This window comes from Microtus pennsylvanicus, chromosome 10, assembly GCF_037038515.1.
Source record: "Microtus pennsylvanicus isolate mMicPen1 chromosome 10, mMicPen1.hap1, whole genome shotgun sequence".
Classification (NCBI taxonomy): domain Eukaryota; kingdom Metazoa; phylum Chordata; class Mammalia; order Rodentia; family Cricetidae; genus Microtus; species Microtus pennsylvanicus.
Genome location: NC_134588.1, coordinates 103,125,757 through 103,148,296, shown reverse-complemented (window position 1 = coordinate 103,148,296; position 22,540 = coordinate 103,125,757). Strand labels below are relative to the sequence as shown.

The 22,540-nt window shown below is 46.9% G+C and overlaps 1 protein-coding gene and 1 pseudogene across 1 annotated transcript in view; both read left to right on the top strand.

Annotated features, from left to right (window-relative positions):
- The window catches only part of Mtarc2 (mitochondrial amidoxime reducing component 2), a 40,080-nt gene that overhangs the window by 3,295 nt on the left and 14,245 nt on the right, over positions 1 to 22,540 (top strand). Inside the window, exons 2-4 of the mRNA XM_075989392.1 lie at positions 2,743 to 2,916; positions 12,625 to 12,793; positions 13,847 to 13,987. Of these exons, the coding sequence (XP_075845507.1) occupies positions 2,743 to 2,916; positions 12,625 to 12,793; positions 13,847 to 13,987 (484 nt within the window). The remainder of the gene's footprint in view (positions 1 to 2,742; positions 2,917 to 12,624; positions 12,794 to 13,846; positions 13,988 to 22,540) is intronic.
- Positions 10,870 to 10,967, top strand: LOC142859289 (U6 spliceosomal RNA; annotated as a pseudogene).

Genomic DNA, 22,540 nt, shown 5'->3' with positions numbered 1-22,540 from the left:
CCCAATCACCCTGTTTCCCCAAGTTCCCCCCATCCTCCCCTTCTCACTTTTCTCTCCCCATCTCCCCTTACCCCCATCCCACCCCACCCCACCCCCAAGATCCCAATTTTCTCCCTGGCAATTTTGTCTACTTACCATAGCCAAGAGGATAACTATATGTTTTTCCTTGGGTTCACCTTCTTATTTAGCTTCTTTAGGTTCACCAATTGTAGACTCCGTGACCCTTATTTATGGCTAGAAACCAATTATGAGTGGTGATGGATGGAGATAGAGACAGAGACCCACTCTGGAGCACTGGACTGAGCTCCCAAGGTCCCAATGAGGAGCAGAAGGAGGGAGATGAGCAAGGAAGTCAGGACCACAAGGGGTGCACCCACCCACTGAGACAGTGGAGCTGATCTATTGGGAGCTCACCAAGGCCAGCTGGACTGTGACTGAAAAAGCATGGGATAAAACCGGACTCTCTGAACATGGCGAACAATGAGGGCTGATGGGAGGCCAAGGACAACGGCACGGGGTTTTGATCCTACTTCATGTTCTGGCTTTGTGGGAGCCTAGCCAGTTTGGATGTTCACCTTCCTAGACATGGACAGAGGGGGGAAGACCTTGGACTTTCCACAGGGCAGGGAACCCTGACTGCTCTTTGGACTGGAGAGGGAGGGGGAGAGGAGTGGGGAGAGGGGGAGAAGGGTGGGAGGAGGCTGAAACTTTTTTTCCTTTTCTCAATAAAAAAAAAAGATTATCATGACTTGCTTGTAAATATTGTTAGGGTAGAGAGAAAATGTATCCTTTGCTCTCCTTGCTTTTCTGCTTCCTGAGGGGGTCAATAAAATAAATAGAACGGTATTATTTCTCTTGTTTTGAACAATAAATTCCTTCCTCCCCCTTCTTTCTTCGTCTCTCTCTCTTCTAGAGGATCTCACCAGGTATCTGTGGCTGGCCTGAACTTGCTGCGTAGACAGGGTTGGCCTTGAGCTCCCAGGGATACACACCTGTGCCCTAAGTGCTGAAATTCCAGGTCCTCACCACACTCAGCATTAGCAATACATACTTAAGATGGTATGGCCCTGGGCGGAGGGAAAGTCAGTGAAATGAATGTATGATTGACATTGGGCTAAATCTGTCCTGTAAGTTAGCCATCTAAAGTTGATTTTATGCATTAGATACAAACGTTTCCATCCCTCGGACCTAAGAAACAGTGTTAGATAGGATGATATGTCGCCTGGGGTCACAAACCCGACCTGTTCTGGGGGTTTTGAATTCAGATTTAGGCGACAACAGCACTCACTCTTTCCATGAAACTTTTGTGTGCTACAGAAACGTAAGAAGTGTACAGGATCAGGGGGCCTTGAGCAAAGGTATTTAACCTCTCTGCGCCTTAGTTTTGTTTGAAAAAAATTGAACCTGAGCTTTATTTATCAGAGAATGATTAATATTTGAAAGCAAGTTTGTCAGCCTGAACCCTGCTTAATGACTTGTTTTCTGCCCCGAGAGCAGCCTGGTTACTGGTGTTTCTGGAGGGCAGGGGAAGAGCCCCTTTCTTCAATCTGTGTCTGGATTTTCCTCTGTTCAATGCCTCCAACTCCTGGAGCTGTTTGCAAGTGTTCTGGGTGTGTTTACCTTACTTAGCTCAGCTCCCTGAGCTGTGAGGTGTTCAAGGTCCTCCCAGAAGATGCTAACACAGGCTGTCTGCTTTGGGAGTAGCTTCCTTCCTTGACCTTGTAAATGTCCTTAAGTAGCCAACCGTGACTTGATCACCTTCTCTGTCCAGACCCTTCCTTGAAGCCAGCTGTCTATTTCTCCTGCACAAATTTGTCACCTCTTGATAAAGGGGACCCCCTTCCGCCAAGTGTTTGTTCCCGTTCTCATCCCCCACCTCCCCCTCCATCTCCTCTCTCAGGCTTAGCCCTTCCTGGACACTGGTCCATCTGCCGTGCATGCTTAACTGTAAAATCAGGGTGTTGACGCTTACTGCAGGCCTAGGTGGGGTAACTTGGTTGTGAAACCCCACTCTCTGGTATCATCCTTTCTCTCAGACTTAGCAGAACACAGCAGATCATTTGTTCATGGGGAATTATTTATGTCCACAAGATAAAAGAAGTACCCTGAAGGTTGACAGGATATTTAGGGCGAGTCTTTGCACCTCCGTTAATTAAGACATTTCCTCAGGTAGACCCAGAAGCAAGTCAAGATCCTGTCAAGTGGACCGTAGATCAACCATTACATTAACCTTTAAACTCGTACCAGTTTTGTGCAAACCCAAGGTTGAATTCTCAGTGCAGCTGCCATTAGCCATTCAGTCACAGCACTCAGCAGGAAGCCTCTGAGCACCCCCTCCCACTTCTAACACCAGCCCTTGGTTTCCAACTCATTACACAGTGCTAAAGCCGAGAGGGTGTTCTGGGTGGCTGGAAGCTGAGAAGGACTAGAGATTGTAGTGTCTGCTTGAGTACGTACCAAGTCTTGTCTGGGGATGGGGCATGCTGGGAGTTATTGAATCTAGGACCACACAATGGCATCTGATGAGGGCTTCTTGCTGCCTCTTAAGGTGACAAAGGACTTCACCCAAGGCCTGGAGGGCGCTCCTTCTGAGGCCAATAAGAGGATCTAGTGAGACCTGCAGGATCTGCCATCAGCTCTCCGAGCAGGATGGGTGGATGGTTCCGAGGTGAGGGAGAGCTAAAGGAAGTTCACGAGGGTCGGGGAAGACTTCTGAGCGTACACCTGTCTGCCTCTCTGCAGGTTCTGGATGGTGGTTAAGGAGGATGGACACATGGTCACTGCCCGCCAGGAGCCTCGTCTCGTGCTGGTCTCCATCACCTTAGAGAACAACTACCTGACCCTGGAAGCCCCAGGCATGGACCCGATGGTTTTGCCTATCAAGCTGCCGTCTTCGAATAAGATCCACGACTGCAGGTGCGCTGCTCGGGGGGCAGTGGGGAAGCTGCAACGGACCTGCGGTTTCCTTTCATGTGTTATGATTCATGTTAGAACTGCAGAACAAGGCTCTGGTGCAGGAAAATGCTGAAGATGGTTAGTCTACAGGGTGTGCTCAACTGTGAGTGACCGGTAAGGGTGCCCAGGACTAGCTTTTATGTATTTTACTTTGGAGATGGGTGTCTGACCCTCCAGGTTGACCTCCAACTTGTTACATAACCAAGGATGACTTTGAGCCTTTGACCGTTATGCCTTTACCCCCTGAATGCTGGGATCACAAGCCTGTACCACCATGCTCAGTTTGTCTGGTGCTGGGGATCGAACCCTGATCTTTATGTGCGCTAGGCAGTCACTGTCCCAACTGAGCTATGGAAAGAGTTGCAGATGACTGTCACACAGGAAAACGGTCCCTTACATTGACGGGTCCCTAGACATAGGTAGCGCTAACACAGAAACCTTGGGGCTGGCCAGAGGAATCTCGAGGAAGGGGAAACTGCAGCCCAGGGACTTTGCTTAGGCTTCGGCAGGAAGGAGGAAAAAGCAAGGGGTTAATAAGCAGGGTTCAGTTGGCTGATTAGAATAACTTCAGTGCTGTGGGGCAGGGGCGTTAGGATGTAACAGCTGTGTGGCTTGTAGTCCTGACTCCTGTTCCCTGTAGGTAAGGACTCAATAAAGGAGGGTTTGCAAGTCATGCTTGCGTGTGCCAAGACCATTGTCGCTAGGAATATGTCTCTAGCTGGCCATAGGAGTGACTTTCCCTTCTCCAAGGCCTCCAAGACAGGGAAGTAAAATGTTTGGCTGGCCCAAGTGTAAAATGGTTTATTTCCTAATGCCCACCCATGCAACAGCTTGGGTGTGGAGGCCAGGGGGCCACTTACAAGAATCCGTTCCTTTCTTCTACCCTGTGGTTCCGGGGATCATATTCAGGTCTTCAGGTTTGACAGCAAGTGCCCTAACCCTCTGAGTCGACTCGCTAGCCCTTGGAGAGACATTGTTGAGAGTTCTTAGCCGCCACCCAGATGAGAGAAGTTACTGGAGACTTTACCCATTTAGCTCAGAGCTGGTGAAGGAGCACACTGGAACTTTCTAGCCTCTGAAGTGTGCCGCTGAGATTGAGGACGTAGGGCGGGGTATGTGTGCAGGCAGGGGTGAGGCCTCAGGCCTTGGCATCTGTTTGTATCTGGGCCCTCTCTCTGTGACCTATGTCCTGCTGGGTCTTGCCAGACTCTTTTTTTTCTTTTTGTATGTGCGTGCATGCATGATACTGAAGATTAAAGCTGGGAGGCTTTGCTCTTTGATGCTGGGAAATTACAGAAACTTAGGTGTTTGCTGTGGGATGATGCAATGTCCTGGGTCCCTTGGTAACCAGGTGAATGCTGGGGTAAGGATTAGGGTTCTGGGCACACTAAGTGAGCATTCTGCCCTTGATGGTGCACTCAGCCCTCAGCCAAGCTTTTCTTTTTTCTATTTTGAGAGGGAGTCTCACTGTGCATTTCTGGCTTGCTTGGAACTCTGTTAGACTAGGCTGGTCTCAAACTCACAGAGAACCGCCTGCCTCCGCCTCCTGAGTGCTGGGATTAATGGTGTGCAGTACCATGCCTCAACCTAGCCTTTCAACCCTGAGGAAACAGGTACAATCCAAAGGCGCTTAGGCTCATAGTTGAGTCTCATGTTTGTTCAGAACGTCGGAGCTGAAATCCATCCTTCATCCTTCCTAACTCCCCAAATTCTAAAGCAATTCCTTGCTGAGTGCAGTGTGCCTCAGTAAACCTGTAGATGAACATCCCTAGTTTCAGTTTACATAGGAGGAAAGCAGACTTTGATCCTCCACGCCGTCCCACAGAGAAGTGGGAGGTGGGAGAAAGGGAGGGAGGGGAGGGGAGCAGATCAGTGAGCGGCTGGGGCGCAGTCCATGCACCTCTTTAGTCTTTTTTTATTCCCTGCGTGCAGGAAGGAGGAACAGTTTCCACAAATGACCGGTTTTGAAGAGAAAAATCAGCATGCCGTTTATATTGCAATTGAGAACTTGTGGGTGTGTGATGGGTGTGTGATGGGTGTGTGATGGGTGTGTGATGGGTGTGTGATGGGTGTGTGATGGGTGTGTGAGTCTGTTCCCAGGGTGGGGCCGGCTCATTCTCACCCACAGCGACTTTTCTCTCCACGGGTCTTCACCTGTTCACAGAGATTGCTCTGGAGAGGCTCAGATGCTCCCTGGATGCCAAGGATAGAAGAGACCTTGTGGGAAAGAGATCATGTGGAAGTCAGAGGACAGTTTGAGGGGGTCAGTTCTCTCCTTCCACCATGTGGGTCCCAGGGACTGAACTCACATTGTCAGGCTGGATGGCAAGAGCCTTTACCCACTGAGCCCTCACTCCAGACCAGTGTTGAAATGTTAGGGCAGTTAATGGTCAGTAGTGTTACTCGGTATTGCAGATCTCTGAGTGGTTATTGTCTGAAAATGCCGCGTGTAGTGGGTGTGGTGACACGTGCCCGCATCCCAGTACCTGGGAAGTGGGGACAGAAGGCCCTTGAGTTCAAGACCAGCCTGGCCTACATGATGAAAAGGGCCTGCTGCTAGCCTTTGAAGGGAGGGGGAAGAAAGAAAACTTCAGACTTAACAAATAGTCTTTGGAGTCTAGCTTTAAAGACAAGCTGAGCAATGGCTTATTTTAACTTGAAATTTAAGTCCAGATAAATTAGGTACACAAGTATTGGTTGACTTCTTAAATGTATTTAAGACTTTTCCCCCAAAAATAAACAAGAAAAATGACATTGACTCCAGACAGTCCAATCCAGTTATTTTTTTGTAACTGAAAAGGGAAAACAGGGTCACATGAGACAGGAAGAAAGTGGGTAGTTTGCACCAGTGGCCATGATACATCAGCTGGGCTCCAAATGTTTGGGTGTTTCTCTCCCAGTGATCAGTTCTCCAGCGGACATCAGGTGGTGTCCCACAATCCAAGTCTAACACCATCTGCCAGGAGATAGCTTCAGTAAGGACTTCAGTAAGCAGAGTAAGGACTGGTCTCTTGAGAATGCCTCCTGTTATGCCCAAATCCTCGAAGTCTCCGCAAAAGCCAGCAAGGAGACCGAGTCCCATATGTAAAAAAGCAAAGAGCCTTTATTTTATGCAAGTTTGCAAACTCTCTCCGCATGTCCAACATATTAGAATAAACGGAGAGCTCCAAGCTCAGTTAGAGTTGGGTTTTATAGTAAAAGTGGGGGTGAGGGGTTTCTGAGGTTCAGGACCCCTGATTGGCTGACATTTGTCTAGGAGTGTCCTGGTGAGTGTGTGCTGGCAGGTGGTCCTATCCACAGCGGTTGGAATGCTAGGTATTTCCTTTGGATGGTCTGGCTTTGGTGGGGCTCTGGTAATTTTAGTTTGAGGTTCTTTCTGCAGCCAGGCATTTACTTCAGGGTAAACTTCTGAGACTCAGGCTTCCATTTAAATTTATTGATGGCTGAGTTGTACTCTGGCAGGTGATGATGGTTGGAAGTAAAGAACTTCCTTTGGGTGACCTGCCCATACTTAGCTTATCATGGCTGGCTCCCACACCTTCCAAGTCTGACACTAGTATCTGTGCTAGCTAGAGCTAGTAGTTAGCTACCTGAGCCTCCCACCCACCAACTGTGACTTGATTCCCACAGCCTCCTTCTTGGGTTCAGTTCCTCAGAATGCCTCACAGAAGTCAGCAAACACACTTGCCAGTTGTTTGCAAAAGACACTCCAAGGCTAAGGAGAAGGTGGCAGATGAAGTGCAAGGTGTGGGGGGTGGAACCCCTGTGTACTCTCTGAGCATGCTGCCCCCTACGTACCATGCTCTGCACCAGCCAGAGAATGATCTGTGGCAGCCATGCTCTGGATTTTGAATGAGTGAGTTTACTAAGTCTATGTCAAGCCAAAGTAAAAAAAAAAAAATAGCAAGAGACAGACAGACGGACAGATAGACAGTCAGACAATAATAAAACATCATCGAATTGGGTTCTTCATACATCCAGCAGATACCAATTCAGGAAGCCCCTTTATGACAATCAGTTAGAGTTCCCAATAGAGGGTCCCAGGCAGAGCAGAACCTCTCCCAGGTGGAGCTTCCAAGTACAAGATCAAGGAGCAACAGACGGAGATGACATCATCAAATGGGGTCCTCTAACATCCAACAGAGACCTCTGACAGTCAGCTGGAGTTCCCAGTTGAGTGTTTTCTCTGTGGCTGTATTTGGGCCTTCTCTTTCCCATTTGCCTACACTTTTATATTGCTAGATAAACAATAGTGGCAATTGTTGGGAATGGTTTACCTTGAGCTGTTTCGAGGGCATAGTGCTTTCCCTCTCGGGATGTTTCTTCCTCGCGACCACAGTGGAAGGGGGCAGCACGTCCCAGGACAGTGGTCCCCACAGGGCGCTTTGAGACACTCATGCTCTGGTCTGAAATGGGGGAGGAGGCTCACCTCCTTGGAGCCAGCTTCACAGTGAGCTCAACAATGTGTGCGCTAAGCAATCTGGAAGCTCTCTGAACCAAGCCCTTTCAGCTTTTATTATATAGGTGTGATTGATCAAAATAATTATTTGACTTTTATTACATAGGTGTGATTGATAAAAATAATTAACCATTGAACAGCCTCTGCCCCTTGGAGGCAGGGGAGGGGAATGAGCTGGTGCTAAATCCAGACTTCTGATTTTGGAGTAGGCTCCCCTGGCAGTCAGTTCTTGAGAGAGTTGGTTAATCTACCACATGGGGCCTGGGAATTGAACTCAGGTTTTCAGCATGGTGGCAAACGTCTTTACCATTTGGGTCATCTTACTGGTCCCATGCTTATGTTTTAATGGGAGAGGAAGGAAGAAATTATCTTTGGTCTAACAAAAAGCCTTTGAAGTCTAGCCTTAAAGCTAACTAAGTTATAAGAATAAATAAAAATTAAAAAAAGACTTAAAGAAAGACTAGCTAAGTAACATTTGATTTTTATATGTAATTTCACACACACACACACATATGTAGGTATAATTGTTATGCGCAGAAGTGGCAGTTGTCCATCTTTTTTCCCTAAAAATAAAAAAAGAAAATAGTAGCTTCAATTTTGCAAAGTCCAACTGAAGTTTTATTTCTTTGCAACTGAACAGAGAAACCAAACAAAAAAAGTTGGTGAGATAGGAAGATACCTTAGTTATTTTTATGTTGTTATGAAGAGACATCATGACTAAAGCACCATATGAAAGAAAGTGTTTAGTTGGGGCTTCCAGTGTCAGAGGGTGAGTCCACCGTGGCGGGGAGCATGGCAGACATGGTGCTGGAGCATAGCTGAGAGTGGAGGGATCAAGCTTAATCCTGGAATCAGCTCTTGTAGACCAGGCTGGCCTTGAACTCACAGAGATCCACCTGCCATTGCCTCCCTAGTGCTGGGATTAAAGGCAAGCGCCATCACCGCCTGGCTGATGCAGGCTTTTGGTGCAGGCTTTTAAAACCTCAAAGCCCACACCCTCAGTGACATGCCTCTTCCAACAAGGCCACTCCTCCTAAGTCCTCCCAAACTGTTTCACCAACTGGGGACCATGTAATCAAACGTATGAGCCTATGGATGCTATTCTCATTCAAGCCGCCACAGAAGTCAAGAGGCATGCTTTTCACTCTTAATACAGAGAGTGTGTCACCTCTGTGTCCTCAGTGAGTATGTATTTCCCTCTACCAGCCAACCTCCTCCAGCACACACCAGCCAGCACCCAGCAATCCATCCTGACTCCATCTGCCTGAAGTCAGCATCGGCTCTCACAGGTTAAGGACTTGGTCCCATTAGTCTATTCCTAGCTTTGGACACCCCCTCCCTGGCTTCTGTTCATTGCTAGAGTGTCTCTTAGAAACTGGGAATCTTGTTTACCAAGTGCTTGTGAAGGATGTTCTAAGGGCTAAGGGCAAGATGAGCCCAACAGGTAGGGAGCTGAACGCTCGTGTGCTTTCTGGGTGTGCCTCCCTTTACACACTTCTAGGTGTTCAGCGTTGGCCGACTCTTTGAACCTAGTCCTTTGGGCTTTTATGGAAACTTTATTACATAGCATCCTTGATAAAATTGTCGACTATCAATCGACTCAACCTTCATTCAGCCTCTGCCCCTTCCTTGGAGGTTGGCGATTGTGGGACTAGAGTCCAGACCTCTGATCTTGGGGTTGGCTCCCCTGGCCTCAGGTAGCTTAGGAGCCCCCAGCCATCAGTCACCCCTGTCCTACCATTGGCCACTGTGTGCACTGTGTGTGTTACACCGTGTGGCTTCCACTGTGTAAGTCGGTGGCAACCCGTGTGCTCATTCTTTTCTTTGTGCTTATATGACATGAACAATACTCTGTGAGTCTTCTTTAAAGTTTTTGTTAATTAGTTTTGATGATGTGTGTGTGTCTCTGTGGGCGAGTATGGTGTAGGTGCCCTCAGAGAGTATAGATACCCCGTGTGTGTGTCAGGTTCCCTGGAGCTGGAATTTCAGGCCATGCTGAGCTAACTGACCCTCCTCCAGGAGAGCAGCAAGCCCTCATAACCACCGAGTCATCTCCAGCCCCCTTACAGACATTCTCATTGTGTCTTCTGAGAAGACAGCTTGGGTGAGGTCAGTTCTCTTCTACCATGTGGGATCCCAGGGATTGAACTTAGTTTGTGCAGCTTGTCCGTAATCCCCTTACCTGCTTAGTTGTCCTGCCAGCTCCAAGGTATGGATTTTCAGTGTAGGCTACCTAGACCAGTACACGTGTAGCATTTATTTATTTACTTGTCTGTCATTTGTTGCACATTTTGGATATCTCTCGTTTTTTAAGTAATATTAATTCCCTTCTCAGATCTTTGACGGAGTTAAAGATTAGATAATTGTAGTTACTCTCTTCATTATTTAGACTCCTTGAAATAAAATGTTTAGTGTATTTATTATTTGTTCCTATTGTATATAGGTGTATTTGGTTTGGCTCTATCTTATTTAGACAAAAGGGGGAGATGTAGGGGTAGCCCCAGCCAATCACCTTGCTTGTAGGGCGGGGTCGCCTGAGGGTATTTTTTACTAATAAATATTGCTGGTGTGCTCTCCCCCACCCCTTCTGCTTTCCTGTTCTTCGCTGGAACCTTGGGTTCTGTAAGTCTCTTTCCCAATTAAAGCTGAATATATTATTACAATTTCTGTCTGCCTTCATTTACGCCGCTACAGGCCTTAAAAGAAGGGTGTCAAGATTTGGCAACAGGGGTTGTGGTGGTAATGCCTGTAATCCCAGCTCTGGGACAGGGAGGATTCTGAACCTTCAGGAGTTCAGAAGTTCAACTATTTAGTGAGTATTCTGTGTGTTTGTTGAACCCCTTTGCACACATCACCTCGGGCATCCTCCCACTGGCACAGGCACAGCATTCGCACAGGCTCTGTGTGTGTGTGTGCGCCTTTGTGCAGTTCTTATGGCGTGGGAGGGCAGGGCAAACTTTTCTCCAGATCCTTAAATCCATAGTTTGCACCAGAGCCCCCGCATCTTAGTTAGGGTTTCTATTGCTGTGAAGAGACACCATGTCCAGGCAACTCCTATAAGGAAAACATTTCACTGGGGCTGGCTTACAGTTTTAGAGGCTCAGTCATTATCGTCACGGTGGGAAGCATGGCAGTGTGCGGGCAGACGTGGTGCTGGCTGCATCTTGACCAGACGGCAACAGAGAGTGTCTGACTGTCCCACAGAGTAAAGCTCGTGCACAAGACACCTCAAAGCCCACCCCTCAAAGTGACACACTTCTTCCAACAAGCCATGCCTCCTAATAGTGCCACTCCCTTTGGGGACCATCTTTTTCATGCCCCCCCCCCATTATAGTGCTGGGAATGGAACCCAGGGCCTTGTATATGCTAAGTAAGTACTTTACCACTGGGCTAGCCAGACCTCATTTCTATGTTTTGTTTTGTTTGTTTGTTTGTTTTTAAAATAGAATTTTGTTGTGCTTCCTTTTGCAATACATCTACTGGAATTGCAATGATACAGAGTCAATTAGCCTGGCCCCTGTGCAAGAAAAACACAGATTTGCTAAATGTTCTTCTCAAAACAATTAAGTAAATATAAAAATAAACAAATGGATATTAAAATTTAAAAAGTAGCTGGGTGTGGTGGCATTTGCCTTTAATTCCAGAGTTCAGGAGGGAAAACAAGAGGATATCTGTGAGTTTGAGACCACCTTAGTCTGCACAGCATGTCTGTGGCCAGCCAAGACTTCATAGTGAGACCCTGTCTTAATACCTTTCCCTCAAAATAACAATGAATAGGGTTTTGCTATATATTTCAGGCTATCCTTGAACGCAGTATCCTCCTGCCTCAGCCTTTGGAGTTCTGGAGTTATAGGTGTAGACAATCATTCATTGCCCCTTGTTCTCAGGGCTGTTAAAGAAAGGAAGGAAATATGCTTGGTGATTCACTAGGGAGGTGGAAGCAGGAGGATTGTGAATTTGGAGCCAGGTTGGGCAACATTGTGAGACCTTGCTTAAGGGGAGTGAGAAGAAATAAATTGATACTAAGCCTTGTCTGGAGTTAAGTAAGATTCGTGGATATTCTTAGGGTTCATTAATAAGTTAATTTCAACTGAAATCTGCTGTTTATGTTTAGAGATCATCAAAAATTTGCAACATACCCATTTTATTATAATCAGTTACTTACAAATCAAAAATTTAAAGATAATTTAATCTCTCCCAAATTCTTTCACATATGTGTCCTTAAGAAACAAAATTTTATCAGTTCAAGGGGAATGCTTTAAGAGATCAATAGTCAAATATAAATATAAAATTATGTAAGAAAAGATGAATGTACATATGTGTTTCTACCATTTCTCAGCATGTTGGAACAGCACCGAGAGATAGGAGGTTCAAGGGTAGCCTCTACCACATAGCAAGTTCCTCAAGGCCAGCCTGGGCTACCAGTGACTGTGTTTCGAAAACAGCAACAATAACAACAGTAGTTGGTCTATTTAGAGCAAATCTTATTTGTGTATTTTGAAAATGGATGATGGTGGATATCAAACTGATAACATTTAGAAATCACTGGAAAAAATCAAGTATAGTCTCATTTTAAAAGTTGGTGTTATGTAATTCAAGGCAATGAAGTTAGATGGAAATATTTGCATATCAATCTGTGTGCGAAAGTCACACAATTTTAACAGCTAATATGGAGAAGTCAATTGAAAGCAAGCCAGGCGCACAGCAGAGCACAGTATGATCACATCTGTGTTCACCCCTTCCCAGTTGGTAGGCATAACACGCTTATCTCCGGTGTACAGCGGGAGACAGAGGGAGAGGCAGAAGTGTTAAGTTTACTTAAGGCCAACAGACCAAGGGAATAACTGACCAATCTGAACCAGGTCTGAGAATTTCCAACCAAAGGTGCACCTGCTCCAGGCAACCCTCCCCCCTTCAGAAAGAAACCCAAATCATTGGGATTTGTAATGGTCCGGAAGCCTAGCGATGTAGGTGTTCAGAAGTGTGTCAGAAACACAAAGTTCCAGGTTCCAACCCCAGCCCAGTGGCCCAGAGTCTGCGCCTGAACAAGTGTCTAGGTGATTCGTAGCCATGGGAGCTGGAGAGTTCCTCCCCAGAGCGTTTGCTGGACCTTCTGCTGTTTCCTGGCCCCTCTCTGAAGACCTCTTAGCAGCCGTTGGTGTATTCAGTGCCAACACAAGTAATCCGGTGTTCTCTTGCAACCCTCCCAGGCTATTCGGTCTCGACATTAAAGGCAGAGATTGTGGCGATGAGGTGGCCCAGTGGTTCACCAACTACCTGAAGACACAACCCTACAGGTTGGTTCAATTTGATACCAGCATGAAAGGAAGGACAACAAAGAAACTGTACCCTTCTGAAAGCTACCTCCAGAATTATGAGGTGAGCGTATGGTCTTCCTTCCTTCTACCTCCTACCCTGGGTCCTCCGTGCTTTCTTCTCTGTCCATAGAGCCCTTTGGGAGGCTTCAGTGGTTCAGGAGGGTGGTCCAGGGTACAACCTGCATGTTAAGGATGGAGAGGGACTTGGGTTGAAGGCTGTCTCAGTGCTGGGACTTCCGAGGCGCCTGGAGGGTTAGGTATGGGAGATGTGTGGAGGGCACAGCCGGGGCTGACTTGTGGGGAGATGGGAACTCAGGAGGAAACTGGCTGGAAGCTGAGTGTGGTGGCTCATGCCCGTACCCAGCACTCAGCAGGCTAAGATAGGAGGATTACTGTGAATTTAAGGCCAGCCTGGGCTCAAGGTGAGATCGTGTCCCAGAGAGGAAAGAAAGAGAAGAAGCCTGGCTGCAAGTGAAGGTGAAATATTGGGACTAAGTGTGCCTTTCCCGATGCAGGCTTTCTCCAGGCCACCTTCACTGCCTGTGTATGTGACAGCTGTGTCATAGGCCAGCAAGTGGTGGCAGGAAAGCTACAGCCAGCCACTAGGTCCCTCGGGGATTCCCATCCAAAGCCAAGGCACGCTTATCTATTATTATTAATATTATTCGTGATAGTGTTATTTGCTTTGTCACCAATGTTCCTCACCTAAAGCAGTGTCAGGTATCTCCTGGTGATTAGTAGGTTTCGGACAGATGGTGGTGCTAATGAAACCATTGCTGGGATGTCCTCCATCGGCAGCAGACTCTTCCTTGTGTGATGAGGAAGGAAAGCAGGCTGATGAATAACAGTCCCCCAGTGTGGTGGTGCATACCTCCAATCCTAGCATTCCTGGGGTAGAGGCTATGGCTCTCTGTGAGTTCAAACACAGCTTGATCTACCTAATAAATTCTAGGACATCCAGTCTATGAGCCTCCCCAACCCCCTCCTGCAATTGCCTCTCCTGAATATAGCTCTCCCCCTCCACACTTGAGAGGTTTCCTGTCTGGGCTCTGCTGAGCTTTGGGCTGCAATGCCAGTGAGCCGGGAGGCCTGACTGTGCTGTGTCCTGTAACAGGTAGCCTACCCAGACTGCAGCCCCATCCACATGATTTCTGAAGCCTCCTTAGTGGATCTCAACACCAGGCTGAAGAAGAAAGTGACGATGGAAAACTTCAGGCCAAACATTGTGGTGTCAGGTTGTGAGGCTTTCGAGGAGGTAAGGGGTCACTGCCACAGACGTCAGACTCAGATGTGCTGCCCTCAGAGCTGGTGGATCTGAAGGAAGCTCCTGCAGTGACCCAGATGCCCCTGGGCTGGTGGTGGGGACACGTCTTCCCTCAGATTCTCTATGGCGGCTAATGACCTCTTGGCCTCCAGGGGGCGCTGGCCTCCAGAGCTCACCAAACTCCAGCTTGCACTATCTACCTGTAGCCTGGGCATAAGGAAAGGAAAGGGAGACAAAGGGGACAGCGCTCCCATCATTTCCAAGGAGTGTGCTCAGAGATTTCAGTCCCGGGTTCCCACATAGAGGCTATGAAGGTACAGGAGTCCCACCCTGTGACAATGCTTGCTGCAGTCTGAGTCCTCCGTGTCTTCCCGAGTGCCCAACAGCAGGAAATCCCGCCCCAAGCATGGGGAGGAGTGGGCTGAGCTTTCTGAGTACTGGGAATAACGAGGACAAGTATCGTTAATGGGGTGCGAGGCCTGGGACTGACTGATGGCTTCGTGTTGGGCCCTCCCTCAACCCTGTGAAGTCTGCAGTAATATTTCCTTTATATGAAGATACAAAATAATCCCACACTAGTTCAGACTTAGGTGTAATAAAGGGTTATTTATTTAGGGAAGGCTTACAGATCACTGTCCTAGATCACAGTCCTCTGCATGGAGGGGGAACAGGAACAGAGTCTAGCAGCCAGAAGTGAGAGCTCGAAGCAAGCCCAGGCTTTATAGCTGCTTTTATGAGACCACGCCCAAGTGGGCTGGTATCTTAAAGGCTATTGGCTGAAGGAACGGAAGGAGCTCCCACAGCACACATGCTTAGAAAGGTTCCCCAACTGCCCAGCGAATGAGGGATATGGCTGGCATTACAACCCAAGGCGTGCCACCCGCCTCTGGAACTGGGGTGAGGATACCTGTGTAGAGACCCAGGCAGCGCCCAGAGAAGCTCTTGAACACCAGCTCTTCGCTCCTGTGGGCGGCCGTGCTTCCTTTTGTGTGAGTAGAATGTGCCCTTATTTGTTCGTCTCCATGGCTCTTTTGGGCAAAGCTTTACATAGAACCCTTCAAGCCTGCCTGTGTCCACACAATTTGACAATCTTAAAACAGTGGTACACACAGAAGATGTCTATCAGCTGACACTGTCCTGCTGTCCTAGTTACTTGCTTGCCACTATGATACAATATCCTTAAAGGAGAAGGGGTTTATGTTTGCACACAGTTCTGGAGGGATACATCATGGCTGAGATGGCATGGTGGCAGGAACAGGAAGATGGCTGGTCTCATCACATCTGCTCATGGGGGACAGAGTGGACAGGAAGTGGGGCCAGGCTGTAGACCTTCAAGCTCCAACCCCTAGTGACCCACTTCATCCAGCAATGTGTCTCCTCTTAAAGGTTCCACAACCACAAGCAGAACTCTAGGTGGGGACCAAGTGTTCATAACCCTGTCTATGGGTATGAACAGTTTGGATTCAGACTATACCAGCTGTCTACACAGTTTGCTTTTAAATGTCTTTAATTTCTTCTCATATTTGTTAAAGGTAAAATCTTGGTCATCTGTGGCTCAGATCTCTGGGTACAGAGACGAAGAGATAGGGACCTTGGGTATTAGATGTAGTCTAGACTGGCCTTGAACACACTCTGTTGCCTAGGCTGGCATTGAACCTATTCTGTAGTGCTGACCTTGAACCCACTTTGTAGCCTGGGCTGATCTTGAACTTTTGATTCTCCTGGTTCCCTCCTAAGTGACAAGGATTTCAGGCCTGTGACATCAGGCCCAACTAATAACAAACATTTTAAACACAGCATACCAGTTCACTCAGTGTTTAACAAGAGTCTGATGGCTTCACTTGTTGGTTGGAACAGACAACTTGGAAACTCAAGCAACGAGAAGCAGGCAGGGCCATCAGGAATCAAATGACGTTCCAGTCCCATGTTTCTTTTTTGCATTAGAGCTTTCAAGGCCCTGCACATAATTTTGGTTTTGTTGCTTTTCTTAAAGCTCCCCCGAACACACACACACACACACACGTCCAAATATATATCATTTTGATACTAACTTTGCTGTAAGATCTTGAGCCTAGGAAACAAGGCAAGATGATGTCATCTCTGGCTGTAGAATTTTTGCTTTTCTGTAACTTGTCAAACTTAACCTAAAGCTAATATAAGCATAGCCCTATTCTGGGGGCCATTTGATGTGTAATATTTTTATCTATCTATCTATCTATCTATCTATCTATCTATCTATCTATCTATCTATCATCTATCTATCTATCTATCATCTGTCTATCTATGTATCTATGTATCTATGTATCTATCTATCTATCTATCTATCTATCTATCTATCATGTATACACCATTCCACCTGCATGACAAAAGAGGGCACCAGTTTTCATTACAGATGGCTGTGAGCCACCACGTGGTTGCTGGGAATTGAATTCAGGACCTCTGGAAGAGCAGCCAATGCTCTTAACCATTAAGCCATATCTCTAGTCCCTAATTTTTGTTTTCTTAATGTTTAGGGAATTTATGCTCCCAAGCCTATTTGCTGTTATATTTTTGAATTATGATGAGTGTCCAGAAATAGTAAATAAGATAATATGTTCTTATTTTTCTAGAAAATTCTATAGCCATGCAATTCTTACCAAACTCCTTACTGTGAAATGATGTAACTGTTGCTGATTTAGTCCATCTTAAGTGAGGAAGGCCAGTAGTGAAGGACTTGATGCACTGACCTATCACCTATCATGATAACCCTTTCAAATATTAATGCAGAGTGATTAAGCATATACATAATTAATCCTCAACTAATAAAAAATATAGCAAACCTTATCATGATGCAAAAATCCAGGCCACTGGTTATTGTAAGTGTGAGGCGGTAGGAGCAAGCACTGCGGACATTTACAGCTTGTGGTGTGGAGAACCGTGAACTTCTCTCCCTGGGAGCTAGAGGATGGCGCTGACTTGAAAAGGCTTGGGACGGTGCGGTGTGTTTGATTTCTGGATCACAGAGGGATGAGGTTTAAAAACGATGTCAACATTTGCTGCTTATCTCTGTCTCTGGCCATCATGGGGCTCAGTGTTCCCTGGACTTTGCTCACTGTCCTGAGCTAAACCCGAAATGTTTGAACGGGCGTCTTTTTTTTATGTAAGTCCTCGCTCTGCGTTTGAGAGAGCTGGGGAGAAAACTGCAGAAAAAGCACAAGTGTGTTCTCTGTCACATGGGAGGGGCTGTTTCTACAAACTTCTGGAGAGGAAATTTGTGTATTGGGCCTCAAACTCCCCGTGTAGCTGGGGATGATCTTAAACTTCTTGCCTAATTCAGGATTCCAGGCATGCTGTTTGCGAGGTGCTGGGAGGCAAACACTGGCTGCACACACTGGACAAGTACTCTACTACCTGAAAAGCATTCTTATTGACCAGTCTCATCTGGTCAGAGAAGCTAAGCAGGGGTAGCCCTAGTGTGCCCTTGGATGGGAGGGGTTCCCAAAGCCAGACAGTTGTGCTTTGAATCCCAGCCTCACTACTCACTTCCAGTATGGCCTTGTCCTCACCAGTCCTGCCCATTCCAGCAGGTGAAAGGCAACATTTTTGCAAATCCTCACTTCCAGACCTTTGTCTCTGATGGCCTGAGTTAGGACAACAGCTGTGCTTGCCTACTTGGCTTCAAGGTTTTTTTTTTCTTCTTTAAAATCTGTAGTATTTAGTTTTGTTTTATAGGTCTGAGTGTTTTGCCTACATGTGTGTACGTATATACACCAAAGGCATGCAGTATTCCTGGAAGGCAGAAAAAGGTGTCAGATTCCCTGGAACTGGAGTTACAGATGGTTGTGAGCCACCACGTGGGTGCTGGGAATCAAACCTAGTTCCTCTGCGAGAGCAGCTGAGTCATCTTTTCACCCGGTTTTGGTTTTTGAGACAAGGTCTCACCTAGGCCGTCATCAGATCTTTGTGGTTCAGGATAACCATAAACATCTGTGCTTCTTCACCTCCCGAGTCCTAGGTCCACAGACATGTGCCACCATGCCTGGCTTTGATACGTGTGCTTATAGATACAGATTAGACATGTGGTCTACCATGGAGTGCGTGGAACATATGTAATAGTGGCCCCGTAAGGTAATGATGGGGCCATGCAGTTCTTATTCCTGATGACATCATAGTGTCATATTGTGGGATAAAGCTACTCACCTGCTCTTGGTGATGCTGGTGTAAACAAACCCACTGTACTGCCAGCTGCAGCAATGCAATTATGTAGAGTTTGTAGTGCAATGATTATACTCGTTACTGGCTCATGTCTTTATTATCTTTTAACTTTATTGTTACAGTGGAGTATATTCCCCCTACTTATCAAAAGGCAGCTCACCGTGACATTTTGTACACACCCTGCCTCCGATAGCATCCTTTTCTCTGTGTGTAATGCAGTTTCCTGCTGTCTTGTTACTCTATCTCCGTTAGCATCCTTCTCTCTCAGGTGTAATGAGGTTTCATGCTGTCTTGTTCAGCGTGACCGTCATATCCACGGTAAGCTGCTGGTGCTGCCGGTAAGAGGTCATACTGTATCATCCAGGTCTGTGTAAATGCACTTTACAATGTGAGTGTACCAGCCACGCTTGATGCCTGTCTCAGAGCTCGTCTGCGTTGGGAAGTACCCTGTGACTGTTCACTTAGCAACTCTTGTACATTTTCCATATTTCTCATGCCTTGATAATAATAATTGTGTGTACTGTATTTGGTTAGTGGTTTTCTGACCTTCTTGTTACTACATGGGGTCATCAGTAACAGATCACAAAGATATTCTTAGCAATGGGTGTGATGGCGCAGAGGGTAAAGCTACTGACTGAGCCTTACTGCCAACCCTGAGGACCCCAGTTAATCCCTGGGACCCATATGGTGAAAGGAGAGACATGACTTTTAAAAGTTATCCTCCGACCTCCACACGTGTTCCAGGGCTCACTTACATGTGTGCATATAAACATGCACCATAAAACAAAAAAAAAATCAAAAAGCTAAATTTGAGTCTTAGAAAAGTTTACTCATTCATACATTCATCTCTCATTTTGCACCAAAATAATTTAAGGTGGTTTCTAGTAGTTGTGTGCACAGTACAGCACAGTAAAGTGTGTGCAGCCATGAAAAGCCAGGAGCTGGATTGGGGAAAACAGCACTCCTGGCACCAGGAGCAGGGAGGTGGGGCCGGATGTAGGTGGCCTTCCCATCTACCTGAAATTAGGTTTTTCCTGGCTTGTTGCCAGCATGGGCACTTGGCTGGTCCCGTCTGTTATTTCTCTCTCTCCTAGGTGTTTCCCTGTTCTCTGTGGTTGGCTGGTTTAAGATCCCTCTTCTTTGGCTTCTGTGTCATGGGATAGGGACACATGCATATATGTGTTATGCACATGTATAATATATTTTATATAGAGAGATGCATATATAGACATAGCTATGGAGATAACTGCTTGCAGAGAGAGATAAGAAGGGAGGAAAAGAGGGTCTCTATATTAGCTCTACTTCCTGTTTCATACATTTAAGCCAGATGCTTGCATGGATTGTAATGAATGTCTCAGAAAATACCCTTATTTGTGCTATTTGTGTGTGGTTTCTCTCCTTGCCCCCAACCCACATTTTGCCCTTTCCTCTGGGTCTTCCCAGAGGTGGAAGCTTCATTACTCTTACTTTTCTATTTACGAGATGTGTGCAACCTGGCAGAAAATTCGCAGGAGGGGCTGGAGAGATGGCTCAGCAGTTGAGAGCACTGGCTGCTTTTGCGGAGGTTTGATCCCAGTACCACATGGTGGCTCACAACCATCTACAGCTCCAGTTCCTAGGATCTGATGCTCTCTTTGGACTTCCTCAGGCACTGCATGGACGTGGTGCACAGACATGCAGAGAAAATACCCAAGCGCAGTAAAACAAACAAATAAATAAATAAAAGTAAAATTCTCAGAACAGAAAAGAGCCCATTACACAGAGTATTTCCCCCTCTCTCCTTAACTCCTACTCTTCCTTTTCTTCTCATTTCCAACTCACAGATTCCATCAGACATCCTAGGAGCCTGATTTGTCGGAGTGCAGGTGGACTTTTCAATCAGCAGGGGGCGCACTAATCTCTCCCAGTGAATTTGTGTTGTTTAGGCCTAATGAATATTAAACTCATCCGTTATGAATTCAATTTTTCAGTTATTTAAAATGTAGTGTTTGTTTTAGGAACTGAATTAGCCATTGCATTTAACTTTAAGTGGACAACGATCAGATGAGGGTGGGCGACTTTATTAATACAAAGCGATTAACAGTGTCAAGACACAGAGTTAGCATTTAGAGGTGTTAATGACATTGATTGGGAAGTCAGACAAATTGCTAATGAACCCGGCAGTTGACTTTTGGAACAGAAGGTGACCTAAATCTGTCTTGTTGGACCAAGACCCTAATTGAACTTTTCAGGGTTCCTGGCTTCTGTTAAAGCCACGACTTAGAAGCTCACAGACAAGTAGCTTGAGACGTTGAACTCACTGTCACTTGGAACAAGGGAGTTGAATACAAGAAGGCTGTAGGCGAGGTCTTGGATTCCCCAGGCTGCTGGTGGTTCACATACTAGTAGCTGCAGTGCCCTCGTGTGGCGAAAGGAACCCTGACACCTTGGCTCCGTGCAGTCCTGGGCCCTTTTCCCTTACCCAGACAGGCACTGCCCTCCAGCGGGGGAGTTTGCCACATGCTTCCCTTGCAATTGCCCTGTTTGAACAGGGTTTGTCACATGGTGAGTGTGACCTCGGCTTTTATAAAGCTTGCACGGCTCCTGGGCCAACTGATTGCTTGGAACATGGAGTTTATTTCCTCCAGAAGCAGTTTCCTGGAGGATGCCTGGGGACACAGGGCATCTGTAGCTGTGGTCATACTGAGTGGGGGATGTCTGGGTTTGAAGACTCATTTGGCTCTGGAACACCAACTGTGCAATGCTTACTCATTTCTATAGGCCCAAGAGAGGAGCTAGTTGGCTTTTGAATACGGGATGATTATGATGTCATAGCCAGTCGCAGAAGGGGAGACTAGATAGCGCTCTTCCCTGCTCTTGCTGTGCCCTCTGTAGAAACTTAGGTCCCTCTCAGACCCTGAGAGGGTGAAAGCCACCAGCTAAGCAGGGGTGGACTGTTTTCCTGACTTCTCTGCAAATCAGTTAGACTTAGGAGCTCCAGAGACCTCGCCTGATTGAGGTCAGTTTCCAAGAGCATTCTTTGCGTCTGTGTGTAGATCAGGTGTTCTCAAAGCTGTTGTAGGCTTATGGGGCGTGTATTAAGGCCCCCATACTCAAACGCTCCCTGTTTCTCCCTTTTAAGCTTAGCATTAGTGGCTCTCTGCAGAAGAGGCACAAACCCTCAAGATAAGGAACCCAGACTGTGCTCTTTCTGAGACATGGCCTCGTGTAGCCTGGGCTGGCCTTCAGCCCACTGTGTATCCATGGGTGACTTGAGTCATGGAATTCCTGATTCTTGAGCTGCTGTCTCCCAAGGGCTGGGATTACAGGCATGGGGCATCTCACTAAGTTCCCAAATTACTTGTTATTAGTAAAAAGGACCATAACCTTTATGCCGATCTATATGAGCTTGTGAATGTGTGATATTAAGTATGTAGGTGTAGGTGTCGTATTCAAGGTCCTGTAAATGTGCTACCCCCAAACACGATCCTCTGGCATATTGATTATTTTGAGCTGAAGATGTTTGAAAAGGCAAATGCAGGGGATCATGCTGACACTTGAGTCTGTTTCTCATGTAGCTCAGGCTAGTGTGTCCTTACCAGAGAGCGGGACTGTGGGGTCTGCACAGACACACCGCCGGAAGCTGATCTTTCTGGGCTTAGGCATGTGTCCTCTATCCTGTCACTCTCTCTGGGCTTAGGCATGTGTCCTCTATCCTGTCACTCTCTCTGGGCTTAGGCATGTGTCCTCTATCCTGTCACTCTCTCTGGGCTTAGGCATGTGTCCTCTATCCTGTCACTCTCTCTGGGCTTAGGCATGTGTCCTCTATCCTGTCACTCTCTCTGGGCTTAGGCATGTGTCCTCTATCCTGTCACTCTCTCTGGGCTTAGGCATGTGTCCTCTATCCTGTCACTCTCTCTGGGCTTAGGCAAGTGTCCTCTATCCTGTCGCTCTCTCTGGGCTTAGGCATGTGTCCTCTATCCTGTCACTCTCTCTGGGCTTAGGCATGTGTCCTCTATCCTGTCACTCTCTCTGGGCTTAGGCATGTGTCCTCTATCCTGTCACTCTCTCTGGGCTTAGGCATGTGTCCTCTATCCTGTCACTCTCTCACCACCTGCTGCTCTTTGTCCCATGCAGGGTGTAGCTGTTCAACCCCAGCTGTGTCTTTGAGCCCACTCTCTATTATGAAGGCATGGGCCATATGAAGTTTACATTGCATTATACACACACACACACACACACACACACACACACACACACACGCTTTTCTCTTTATTTCTGTTTCATTTCAACTATCAGACTTAGCTTAAAAGTTCCAAGAGGATAGGAGATCTTTTGCCTCCTATAAGATGTGAGCCACACAATCCGTAT